The sequence below is a fragment of the Myodes glareolus genome, chromosome 2 (genome assembly GCF_982192425.1).
Source record: "Myodes glareolus chromosome 2, mMyoGla1.1, whole genome shotgun sequence".
NCBI classification, from domain to species: Eukaryota; Metazoa; Chordata; class Mammalia; order Rodentia; family Cricetidae; genus Myodes; species Myodes glareolus.
In genome coordinates this window covers 114852661-114865540 of record NC_142027.1, presented here as the reverse complement: position 1 = coordinate 114865540, position 12880 = coordinate 114852661, and the positions used below count along the sequence as shown (strand labels likewise).

General features: G+C 48.7%; 1 protein-coding gene across 4 annotated transcripts in view; it reads right to left on the bottom strand.

Annotated features, from left to right (window-relative positions):
• Positions 1-5137: 5137 nt before the first annotated feature.
• Positions 5138-12880, bottom strand: part of Auts2 (activator of transcription and developmental regulator AUTS2) — a 1087122-nt gene continuing 1079379 nt past the window's right edge. For all 4 annotated transcript variants that reach the window (XM_087903578.1, XM_087903577.1, XM_087903580.1 and 1 more), the window contains 2 exons: positions 11267-11489; positions 5138-8546 (listed from right to left, as the gene is read on the bottom strand). In XM_087903578.1, the coding sequence (XP_087759704.1) occupies positions 7289-8546; positions 11267-11489 (1481 nt within the window). In that variant the 3' untranslated portion in view covers positions 5138-7288. The remainder of the gene's footprint in view (positions 8547-11266; positions 11490-12880) is intronic.

Below are 12880 nucleotides of genomic sequence, written 5' to 3'. Positions count from 1 at the left end.
GGCTCTTGTCAAACTTGAAAGCTTTCCTAGATGTGTAAAGTTTGTTACTTTGGGAATCTCATGAGCTTTCCTCGTCCCTCCAGAAGAGATGGGTCCTATCAAAGCAGGTGAGACCCTGTCAAAAAGAAAGAAAGGAAGATAGGAAGAAAGAGAAGGTACCCAGACTCTCCAGAGATGGTCGGGAGGCGTCCATCGTTGGTGGAGTGCTTGCCTGGGCTCAAGAGAGGAGGGAAGCGAGGGGCACTTTTTAAATTACCAGCTGGGGACTTAAGGGGAATCCTCATCAGGAGGATGAGACACGAGGATTGTGGATTGGAGACTGCCTTGGCTACATAATAAGAATAGATAGGCAGATGGATACTTGATAGATAGACAGACAGACAGACAGACAGACAGACAGACAGATAGATAGACAGATAGATAGACAGACAGGCAGATAGACATTGATAGGTAAAGTTCACTGCTCACGAGGGTATTCACATGTTTGCTAGCTCTATAAAGCTCTCTCCTGATCTTTGTCGACAGCCTCACTTGAGGGACTATGCTGCTCCGCCGGGAGGCTCTTGATCAAGAATCCAGCTGGCTGCCTAAACACACCCTCCCCGTCTGATTTCTGTTGGATGTTTGTAAGCCCCGGTTTTGATAACACCTATGGTCACCTCCCGCAGCTGAACTCCCGCAGCGCTCTCTGCTGGAGGAAGCCAGTGCCAGAATTGATGGTCTGTTTCTTCTCTCTGTTCATATTCAGTCTTTGCCTTTTGCTTGCTATATACTTAATAAATTCACTCATTAAAAACCAAAAGCATAGATCATTCTTCAGACCATACAGAACAGGCTTGAACCCTATAACCTCTGAGAATGGCCCTTCTCCTTTCTCAGCTGCAAGCCAGTAAAGTGTTAGGAATATCACAAGAATTCCCATGTAGTGGAAGACTTGTCTTAACCCTTGTGTCCCAGGTTCTCTATTCTCTCTCTCTCTCTCTCTCTCTCTCTCTCTCTCTCTCTCTCTCTCACTCTCTCTCTCTCTCTCTCCTTCCCTCCCACCTTTCCTCCCCCTCCTTCTTTCCTTTCCTCCCCCTCCCTCCCCCCTTTTTTGAGACAGGGTTTCTCTGTGTAGCCCTGGCTGTCCTAGAACTCACTCTATAACCCAAGCTGGTCTCAAACTCACAGCTCAAGATCAACCTGCCTGAGCTGTGACCCAGGTTCTTATCAGCTTGCAGTCCTAGCCAATGTACCTACCTGTAGGGCCATCCTACAGTCTCATTTATTGAAGGAGAAGAAAGGATTTCTTAGCAACCACTTTAGATGTAGTTTTAGAAGCAACCACAATCCTAAACATGTATAGTTGCTGCTGTGTCATGGGAACAGGCTCTTCTCTTGAGAAGCCATATTGCTTTGGGGTGTGTCCCTGCCTCTTAGAGCCTTTCTGTTAGCATCCACACTAAAATCCGTGTCAAAAGCTCTTTCTAATAAACTAACGCTGCTCGATGCCAGTTCATTCCGGAATTCTTTCCAGCAGATAGATCAAGAATCTTGGTTCTGTTTAAGTAAAAGGTCTCAGAAAAGCACATCTTGGCTGCATTATGAAGCTGTCTCTGACCAACTGCCCAAGGTTGCCAATAATTCTACATTAATAATTTTAGTTCGCTGGACATGAGGGTTCATGTCTCTAATCCCAGAACCTGGGAGGTAGAGGCAGAAGGACTAGGATTCCAAGAACAGATTGGGTTTCAAAGAACTGTATCTCAAAACAACAAACTCCATGAAAAACCGAACTGGGGCTAGTGTGCATCACACAGTGGTAGAGTGCAATCCCAGAATCCCCAGTGAGGGGCTGGGGTGTGGCTCAGTGGTAGAGCCCCTGCCTAGAATCCCCCAGTGAGGGGCTGGGGTGTGGCTCAGTGGTAGAGCCCCTGCCTAGAACTCCCCCTGTGAAGGGCTGGGATCATGGCTCAGTTGTTTGGGGCATTTGCCCAGCACATTCCAGGCCCTAGGTCACCAGTACAGCAGTTGGAGATGGGCAGGCGATAGAAAAACTGAGATCTAGAGAGGTTCTGAGTTTTCTCGGGTTGCTAAGGACACAGGTAGGTAAAGGTAGACTGTCAATGCTGCCTCAAGGGCTGCTTCCCACTGTATCTTTCATCAGAAGCTTCTAGCACTTTCTACCTGAGATATGACAACTTTGGCTTCATACCTGTGAAGACAATCAAAGAATATCAGCAGCTTCATGCTGTACAATGACAGGAAGAAGTTGAGTTGTTTATTATTATTATTATTATTATTATTATGATAATGATTATGATGATGATGATGTGTACAATATTCTGTCTGCACATATGCTTGAAGGCCAGAAGAGGGCACCAGACCTCATTACAGATGGTTGTGAGCCACCATGTGGTTGCTGAGAATTGAACTCAGGACCTTTGGAAGAGCAGGCAATGCTCTTAACTGCTGAGCCATCTCTCCAGCCACCCCCCCCTTTTTTTTTTTTAACAAGATCTCATGTAGCCCAGACTGGCCTCAAACTTGATATGTAGTCAAGGACAACTTTGAACTTCTTATCCCCCTGCCTCAGCCTCCTGAGTCCTGAGATGACAGTGTGTACCATCTCTCAGTGTTTATTCAGAACTGGGGATGAACACAGCGCTCCACACATGGCAGACATGAACTCTACCAACAGAGATGCCTCTCCAGCTTCCAACTCTCTGTCTGATCAAGAACTGATTATGTTCTGGCAAATATGTTATATTTCATAGATTCTTCAGAAGCACACACAAAATGTCAAGAATTTAAACACACACACACACACACACACACACACACACACACACCCTGCTCATATTATCCCTTCTCTTTCAGCTTCATTATTGCCACAGAGGCCTATCTTGTTTTCCAATACGAAGTCAAGCAGGACAGAGGTCTTGGCTAACTGCACCACAGAATTCTCTCCCCCCCCTCCACTTTTTATGCACTGTACATACAGGCCGTCAACAATTGCATCTTACTTTCCCCTTCCGCCTTGATTGAGGCAGAGAAAGGATGCACAGCTACCGCCGTCACAAATATCCATCCAGGGCGGTAATTATCGCATCATTATATTCGCTATTTCACCTGTCATGTACCATTAGAAGGTAACAAGATCATTGTCAGTCAGAGATTGTGGAGATAATTAGAGCATCCAGAGGGTAGCAGGGAATCAAATCGGTGCCGGTACCCATCAATGCTGAGGCGCCCAATGCAATTAGAGGGGAAATATGCAAAGGTTGAGATGAATCAAAGCCCGCGGGGATCAGCCACCATGACTGATTGGAGAGCGACTCTTCTGGGATCTGACTCTGCAGATGGCGATACTGAAATAGGTGTACGGTGAAGAGGCAGCCAGGTCTGCCAGAAATAGCATGTCAAAGACCGTCTGTGACGCCTGTGGTACAGCAAAGCCCGGGGTTTGGTGTATTTTCCAACCCACTGGTTTTCTTCTCTTCCCGTTGTTTATTTTCTGGCAGTTCCTCTAGCTATGAAATGATGCTCAGCCAAGTGGACTTTACCCAACTGTCGCTCTGACCCTTTTAGGTTTAGGGGTTGTTGGATTTGTTTGTTTTGTTTTCTCCCGCAATGTCCTCTGTTACTGAGTTACGTCCCCAGGTTGGTTTATTTTGGATTTATCTTATTATTTGTGTGTGTGTGGTGGTGGTGGGGAGGGATAGGCACACAGATACACATGTGGCTACATTTGCTCTTGGGCGTCAGAAGAGCATGTGGGGTCCCTGGGAGCCGGAGTTACACGTGGTTGGGACTTCTGTGCTGGGAACGCAATTTGTAAGAACGTCAAACGCTCTTAACAGCTGATCCATCGCTCCAGTCTCCCAGCTCAGCTTCTTGAAGCCTGTGGGCTCACCTTGTGACCCTCCCCCAGCCAGGAGTCCTGTCACATGTCTCCAGACCTCTCCAAGAGCGCTGTGGCACCTTGGGAAGCCATACAGCAATAGTTCTCAACCTAGGGGTCAGGACCCCTTAGTTAAATTACAGTTAAAAAGTAACAATGAAATAATTTTATGGCGTGGGGGCCACTGAGGAAAGGGTCGCATTTGGAAGGTTGAGAACCATTATCTTACAGCCTCCCTGATTTCTGTTCTCTGTGTCCCAAGTTTGCCCAGCACCTCGTCTCAACTGACCTTGATTGCTTTCTTTCTCTTTTCTCCAGTGAGGCACAAACCTTAATCCAAACGGTGAATTTAGCAGATTTAAATGAAAAATTACACTTATTTTTGTACGTTTGTACATGTGTACACAGGTGTGTGTGTGTGGGTACACATGTGGAGGTCAGAAGACAACTTTTACGAGTCTGTTCTCTTCTACTACAGGGATCTACCACGAGACAGAACTCAGGGAGTCCAGGTCGGCGGTTAGTGACTTTACCCTGCCCTCCAGCTAGCTCCCTTATTTTAATAGTCTAAAAATAAGGAAATTTACCCTGCCTCTTTCTTTCAGACAGGATCTCACGTAGGCTAGACTGGCCTTAAGGATGACCTTGAATTGTAAAAACTAACATGGGTGCATGCGTGCGTGAAAGAGATAGATAGATAGAGAGAGAGAGAGAGAGAGAGAGAGAGAGAGAGAGAGAGAGAGCGAGCGAGCTTTTCAGGAGTCAATTCTCTCCTTCCAAGTGGGTCCCAGTGATGAAACTCAAATTGTATGGCGTGATGACAAATGCTTTATCCTGCTGAGCCCCCTCTCTGGTCAAGACCTGGAATTTCTAATCCTTCTGCCTCCGCCTCCCCAGTCCTAGGATAACAGGTGTACACAGCATCCGCTTTCTTCAGTGCTGGGAGTGGACCGCGGGGCTTTGTGTGTGCTAGGTGAAGATTCTTCCAACTGAGCTACAACCGGTTCCCTCGGGACATTTCTTTCATTCAGAACATACAAAGGAACACATACACAGACGCACCATGGCCAAAGGATGCTGGTCAGTACCTGGTTTTGGAAGGTGACTTGCTACTGTGAAGAGGACCTTACTATTCTGGCCCTGAGGGACGCAAGGCCAGGGGTGGGGGGGGGTCTTTTCTAGAACTTGGTCTAGATTGCTGGAGGCTTCTTTCCTAACTATAAGTGGCACCTCGCACAAAGAAACTCTGGAAACTTGGTTCACATTTTTTAATAACATGGCACATTTACATTACACACGGAGGCTCCTCCAATGAGACATGCTAAAGATTCCGTTGCTTCCCTTCCTGTTCGAGTAGGATCCGGAAAGGACTTATTTTTTTTTCTTTTTTTTTTCTTTTCTTTTTTTTTTTTTTTTACATACAAGAGAAACAGCAAAAAGGCCTGTACAGAACAATCCCTTTACAATGCTGAGAGCTACCACTACGGTTCCAGTGCACAGAATCCTGGGGATTTTTTTCAGTTGTTATCTTTAAAAAAAAAATGAAACAAAACAAACAGAAAAAGAAAAAGAAAAAGAAAGAAAACACTGCACACGTCTGGTGTCCACAAAATCTGAATTCACAACTAAACCTTCAGTTGCCTACTAAAATAGATCTCTCTGCTTTTAAAAACAATGGTCTGTAGTTTACAGGGGTTTTTTTCTTTTTTGGAAAAAAACAAACAAACAGGATAACAATATCAGGTAGCACTTTAATGTACTAGAGGACCAAATGGGACTAATTTTTATTTCTTACATGTATCTTACAGGCCAGTAGACAAGATATATTGTATTTTCTCGGCTAGTAAAGTCATATTCTCTCCAAATATGTAGACAAGAGGGTTAATGTCTTTATAAAATTGTCATGAAGACATTAAGACTGATGAAAACTCAACACACACACACACACACACACGAGCGCGCACGCTTGCACAAGAGCACACACACACACAGGCGCTCACACGCTGGCACAAGAGTGCACACGCACACGCGCAAACACACACACACACACTCACGCGCACACTTCTGCCACCTTTCGCCCTCGGTAATTCCTGATGGCTCTGACACAATCTACTTGTTCAGCTCTTCCCAGGCTTCCATTTCCTATTGGAGTATCAACGATTCACATTGCGCTCCGTGTACCTTCAATTCGGCAGTTACCGTGGAAACATACCCATCCGCGAAGGAAACCCGGACAGCTTTCTTTTGGGATCTGTGTGAGTGTCCATAAATCACATTATGGAACGAGGAAGTGTGAACATGCTAGGAGATAGGACTCAGGGTGGAGGGTGGGAAAGGCAAGGTTCCCACTTGAAGCTGCCTGCAACATCACGACCTCAGAGGTGACCAGAAATTCTGGTGACCTCTCTGTGCCTGGCAGACACAACCCATCTGCCCCTGATTATCAAAGAACAATCCCATCTTCCCTGGGCAAAGCTACTTCGGGCTTAGTTCCACTTCCAGAGGGGCGTAAGGGGGCGGGCGCACCTTTCCCCATTTCTCCAGGGAAGACCACAAGCAGCAACTTCAGATGCGAAGTTCCAGCCTGGGTTCCAGATTTTAAAAAAAAAGGGGGGGCGGGGGAGGCATGTTCCCTCCATTTGAAAAACAAACAAACAAACAAACAAAAAACTGAAAATAAAAAAAAAAGGAAAACAGCTGTATAACGTCTCAGGTAAGCGCTTGTTCAGGGAAACTATGACCTTAAATATGTTGTAAATGGATTTGAAAAGGCTCCTTTGAGATTCATGGGCTTTGGGGAAAAGCCCGCGTGTTCATTGCATAGTTGAAGGATTTAGCAGGTGGGAACAGGGCCTCCTTGGAGGGCCGAGTTCACGGACATTAGACTTGTAAATAGCACATCTGAAGAAGTATTAATGTATTACGTTACTTAATCTTTACCTATTTACATGTGTACAAGTAAAGCTTTCGTCTTTATCTTTTGCATATATGAACCGTCAGCTCATGAAGCAATCTCTTTTTACAACCTATGTACACGCCTCCTCCTCTGGGACAGCTCTGGGTGACGGACAGGCGCCCCTCACCCCCATAGCGTCAGATCCTTGTGTGTCATAACCTTCACCGTTTTGGTTCAAATCAAAATTTGATGCAAGGAACAACCAAATCAAAAAGTAAGGAGATGTAAGGACAAACAGGTCTGGATAAAAGGTCTGAAAAAATTCCAACATTAATATACAAAACATTTCAACACCCAAACGGAGTCTCTGTCCATTTTTTTTTTCCAAGGGGAAGAGTTGGAGCTCTGCACCTCTCAATTTTGGGGGTGCAGGAGTTGTCTCTTGAGTCTTGAGGGGGGTGTCCCTGGGGTTTTTCCCCCAACTCTGAGGTCTGCCTCGTCCTCCTGACTTATCGAGCTTCGATGTCCTTCAGTGTGTGGGACGGTGGCCTTTCTCGGATTTCAGCCGACAGAGGCGTAGTCCTCCGGGGGGATCCTGGGCGGCCCCCCAGTGTGGAAATGAGCGGAGGTGGGGCGCTGAGTGCCGCGGTGGGCGGGGTCTTGTTGAGCAGTCCATTCTGGTGGCCCGCGGTAGGGCTGATGCGAGGGTAGTGCATACTGGGCAGGCCTGGCGTGAGCAGGCTCGGGTGTGGGAGGTGTCCATCCAGAGAAGCGGGGTGCACGGGGTGCAACCGTGGGTGCTCGTAGTCCTCCCGAAGCACGTGCAGCCGCTCGCGTTCATCTAGGTGTCCGCCCCGTTCATGCTCCCGTCGAGGGTCCACAGCTAGCGGGTGGTGGTGGTGGTGATGATGGTGGCTATAATCATGAGGCTCCCTGTCTCTGAAGGAACGGTCGGCTTCGTACAACCGGGGTGTGGAGAGCCGGTGCAGGGGGTCATTCCTGAGCAGGAAGTCCCTGCCCAGAGGGTCCCTTCGGTGCATGTCCAAGTCACGGTAAGGATCCCTCAAGGGGTCCCTCATGGGGTCCCAGTGGAAAGAGGGGTATGGAAAGCGCTCTCCCCCTGGGATGGGGCTGAGGCCCATAAACGGGGTCATCATGCGTGTCCTGTCCAGGCTACCGATACTGTTCATGGCATGGATACCAGTCACTCCCACGGTCATGGGCATGGATCCCAGAGGCCCCGGGTGCACGCTGGCGCTGGCTGAGGAGCTGGGTGGAGGTGCCTCGGAGGTCCTGTGGGCCTGTGGGGCCTCTGTAGGTAGGTCGTGGTCTTCCTTGCGTTCCTCTTTGACCTTGACCTCGGCGCTCTTCTTGGGGTTCTCATAGGCCGGTTCACCCTTGCGTGGCTCGGCCTCCCGGCTGGAGGTGCTATTAGGCCTCGCGCTATCCACACCTGGTGTCCTCACATAGGGTGATGGCACCCGGGACAGTTGCTTGGGTTCCTCGCCTGCTACACGTCCCTCGTGGCTATGCCCATCTCTCTCGGGCAGGTGGCCTTCCTTGGCTTTGTGCTCTTCGGTGGTCAGGTCCTTTCGGGATCCCGAGTGGTCTCTCTCCCTCTCTTTTGGTTTATCTTTCTCACGAGCCTCAGTATTCAAATGACCCCTGGTCGTCGGATCGGTAGAGCTGCGGTTGTGGCCCAGGGCGCTCACCGGGACGGGAGGTGCTGGGGAAGGATGGCTGGGGTGTCTTTTCTCAACGCTTTCCCTGTGAGGGGGAGAGGGGAAAACATGAAATGGGCTTGCCAGGCAGGCAAGGAACAGTCAATGAGATGGTGGTGAAGACAGCTAGATCACCCAGGGAGCGGGGCAGTGCCCCATGTCAGGGCAAAGTCAGCCACCTGCTCTAATCTAGATTCTAGAGGCAGCTTCATGGGTGAAGGCCTACAGATGAGGGTGAGTGGGGGGTCCCAAGGACCTGCCTTGATTAAGGTCACCAAGGAAATGCAGGGAGCGCCACTGTGGACCAGGGTGGTCACTGAGGAACACCGCAAGACAGTCCACGTGTTTAGCGTCTCAGGAAAGCTTTGGGTTAAGAGTACAGGTCAAACACAAATTATGACTTCTTCTGACTCTGCATATAAAATTGAGGAGGGCAAAGGTTTAACATAGAAATATAGATTTCCACAGCTGACCCTGGGAACAAAGGCACTTCTTCAGGTTGAAGGATGTAAGCATACACCAAGGGTAGTTGGAAAGGCAGCCCCACCCTCCAGATAACTGGACTGTCGAGAGAGCTCCAATCTGATGCAGAGACAGACTAGGCAGTAGCAGACATGGGGGTCAGAACACAAAACCTCACAGACTGAGGACCCCGTAGGAGCGAACCCATGAAGGGACCATAAAAGGAAATTTTTAGGGACCTGGCTTCGTCGGGATGTGTCTATGGACTGGGGATAAAAGGCACAATAACAGTCCAAACGCAGAGAAGTAAGAGGGGAGAAGAGAGCTGATGCTTCCCAGAACCCATCTCAAGATGGATGTGGAATAGGTGAGGGGAGAAGCCAGAGGTTGTGTGGACCAAAGGTGGCAGAGATCAGAGTGCAGGGGACCACCGTGGGGGTGCTGGGGAGACGGGGGTGCTGGAGAAGATGGGGGGGTGCTGGGGAAAGAAATCCCCCTTCCTGCTAACATACACATGCTAACAAGAAGAGCCCTAAAGGGGAAAAAGAATAAAAAGAAATTTCAAGTTTCTTGACTTCCGTCCAAGAGGCTACTTCTCCATCAAGAAAAACCAAAGGACGCCTGCTGACCACAATCTACTTTCTACTCTACAGGAAGTGAGCCGGGCGGGGGTGGTGCACTAGAGAGGCAGAGGCAGGTGGATCTCTGGGAGTTTGAGGCCAGCCTGTACAGGCACCAAAGCTACCCTGTCTTGAAAAATCAAAAATAATGATGATGATAACAACAACAACAACAACAATAATAATAACAACAATAATAATAATGTGATACAGGAAACCCAGGGTCCATGGGAGTGATCCCCTTAGCACTTTAGAATTCCTATAGGCTGAGTTTTAAAAAACAAAACAAAACCACAACTTCCTTAAATGGTAATTTATCTTTTTCCTCCCATAAGGAACCAATGAAAGACATCTAAGTCCATTTTCCTGAGACAGGGTTGCTCTAGGTAGCCCTGTCTGGCTCATGTAGACCAAGCTATCCTCCAACTCAGAGATCCACCGGCCTCTACCTCTGGAGTGCTGGGATTAAAGAAGTACGCCACTTTAGCGGTTACATTTTAGAATTCGAAACGATGACTTATTTTAAATAACCAGGGCATATAAATGCACAATACAGAAAGCAGAGGAAAGTCAAAGATCTGAATCACATTTGAATTTCTCTGTGTGTGTCTCTGTGTGTGTGTACTTGCAGGTGCAGACCATCAAGAGATTGTGGAGGTTAGAGGACAGTCGGGGGCGTCAGACACAAAGGCAAGGTGGGACAAGAGCTTGGGAACACACACACACACACACTCACTCACAACTGTGCCCAGTTTTGTATGGATGCGGAGGATCTGAACTCAGACCCTTAGGCTTGCCGGCCTAAGTGCATTACCTACTGAGCAATCTTAAATTTCAATCCTAAACACCAAAGACATTACCAACAGGGGTTGGGGTGGTTTTGTTTTGTATGACTTTTGCCCAGAACTTATCAGTTTTTCATTCCAAATTAAAACAGCCGAAAGAAAGAAACGAATGTATGTTGGGTAGTCTGCACAAAACTACTGAGACATTTCTTCTTGGAAGATAGATTTTTTTTCTTTTTTTTTAGGAAAGGGTTAGTTAGTATGGAGACAACAATGGCTACTAAAATTAATAATTCCCTGGAAAAGCAAACGCAAAGCAGAGCTTCCTGGTGCCGCTGTCTACAGTCAGCTCAGTCAAAGCAACAAGCACAAAGTTGTGCTGATTGTCTGTGAGCCCCAGGGTTTGGAGTCTGGATGACACTTGAGAGAAAGAGGATGAGGTAATGTAAACATGACTGACTAGAAGCAAATGGAAAGGGAGGGGGGGAAAAAACCAACCAAACAAAAGCCAAAAGAACCTATGGGTGACTGAATGGCCTTGGTGACTCAAAAGCAAACATGGCAGATACATGCTGTGTGTGTGTGTCTGGCTCCAAGCTCCAACTGGTTGTCTGTAGGAAGATGTCTATGTGGACACACTAATGTTCCAGGGGCTGTGGGGGGCTTGGATGTGTTCACTGCTTCTGAGACAGGCACCTTGCGCTACGTTCTAGTGACAGCTGACGGTCACCATCCGCTGGGTACCATAGAGTGCAGGGAGGGGCGCTGGGGATGGACTGGCGAGGACCTGGGGGTGCTGCAGAGGTCGTAAAGCACAAGGCTGGGGCAAGGGAGAGGGGAGGCGGCTGGTTCTGACTGGAGCGCGGCACAGGGCAGCACAGGGCGGTTTCTTTCCGTACCTTTCCTTGTCATCTTTACTAACGGAGGAGTCTCGTTTATCTACATCTCTATCTCTGTCATGGGCTGCAGCGGACGCACTGCGCTCCAACTCCCCTGGCTTCAGCCAGGGCGGAGGGGTCGGGAACGACGGAGGCGTTCGGTGCAGCCGGTTCCAGGGCTCGTGAGGATTGCTAAAGTTCTGCACACTGGGGCTATCCTTGTGGCCGAACACTGAGTTGGGTGCTGAAATGGTGAAGTGGAGAACAAAAAAGGTTTCAGAGAAATCTCGATAGAGACCTGCCGGAGTGAAGGTACTTACCAAAAACTTTAACAGCATTCAGAGTTAAAATGAATACATGTTATTGGCAGCTGGAAAAGGAAAGGAGATTAACACACTCATTAGAGGAACACTCGTCCTATACTGCAGAGGCAGCTCACAGCTTTTTTTTTAAAAAAAAAAAAAATTCAATGAAGAGGAAGAAGTGAGAAGGGACGGAGCGGGTGTGCAGATGCCCTGTCGGACACAGGTGGGCATGCAAAGTTAAAGGCATGCAGAAAGGTGCACCATGACCATACGACAGAGAGACAGGCCAGCTCAGCAGCATCCACTGGCCCTCTGTCTACCACACCCTGCCAAATGCTACTCCTTCCACAGCATCAGTTACAACGGACATCCAGAAAGATCAAGCAGCACAATGTGCCGGGTTTCTGTTTGCTTGCTTGCCTCCTTCCTTCCTGAGATGAGGTCTTATGGATCCCTGCATGGCCTCAGACTCCCTAAGTAGCTAAGGATGGGCCTCCATCTTCCCAGGAAGCTGGGACTGCAGGCTTGTGCCATATCCCTGTCTATGTACTCCTGGGCACGGAGGACTTCCTGCATGCCAGGCAAGTTCTCTACCCACTGAGTCACATCACTATGCCCGTTATTCCCCATTAGGCTTTTCTTCAGTCTTGCTACGTCAAAAGTAAAGGGAAAGTAAATTTTCCTCTTTTCAGCTGTGGCCAAGGCAAACGTCTTGTAGTAGCTCCTGACGCACAGAGCCCGGGTCAGCGGCGTGCTCTGCTTACAACACGGCTTGTGTACTTCGACGAGCTTCACCCTGACCCCTGGATTTGGAATGCTCTAACCCATCTTGGCTTTAGACAAACCCTCTCGTGAAAGCACGCACACATTTGTTTATTTTTACTTCACGTGCACGGGTGTCTGCCTGCATGTGTACAGGCATGCCGTGTGTGCGCCTGATGGCCAGCCTGTCGAGGCCAGGAGAAGGCACCAGATGCCTTGGCACTGGAGCTACAGTGGTTAGGGGTTGTCAGGTGGGTGCTGAGAACCAAGTCTGGGTCCCCTGGAAGAGCAGCGAGTACTCCTTCCCACGGGGCTACGTCTCTCCATCTCCAGATGACATTATCCTTTCATGGGACCTTGGTTTTCATTTCAACAGGGTCTTGCTATGCAGCTCTGGCAGGCCTGGAACTCTCTCTATAGAGCAGGCGGCCTCACACTCAGAGAGATCCCCCTGCCTCTGCCTCTGGAGGGCTGGGATTAAAGGCGTGTGCCTCCACACCGGTCCCTTCTGTTTCTACATGATTTTAGGAGGTGCCGGGGGCAGGGGCTCCAGGTCTTGCCCATGCTC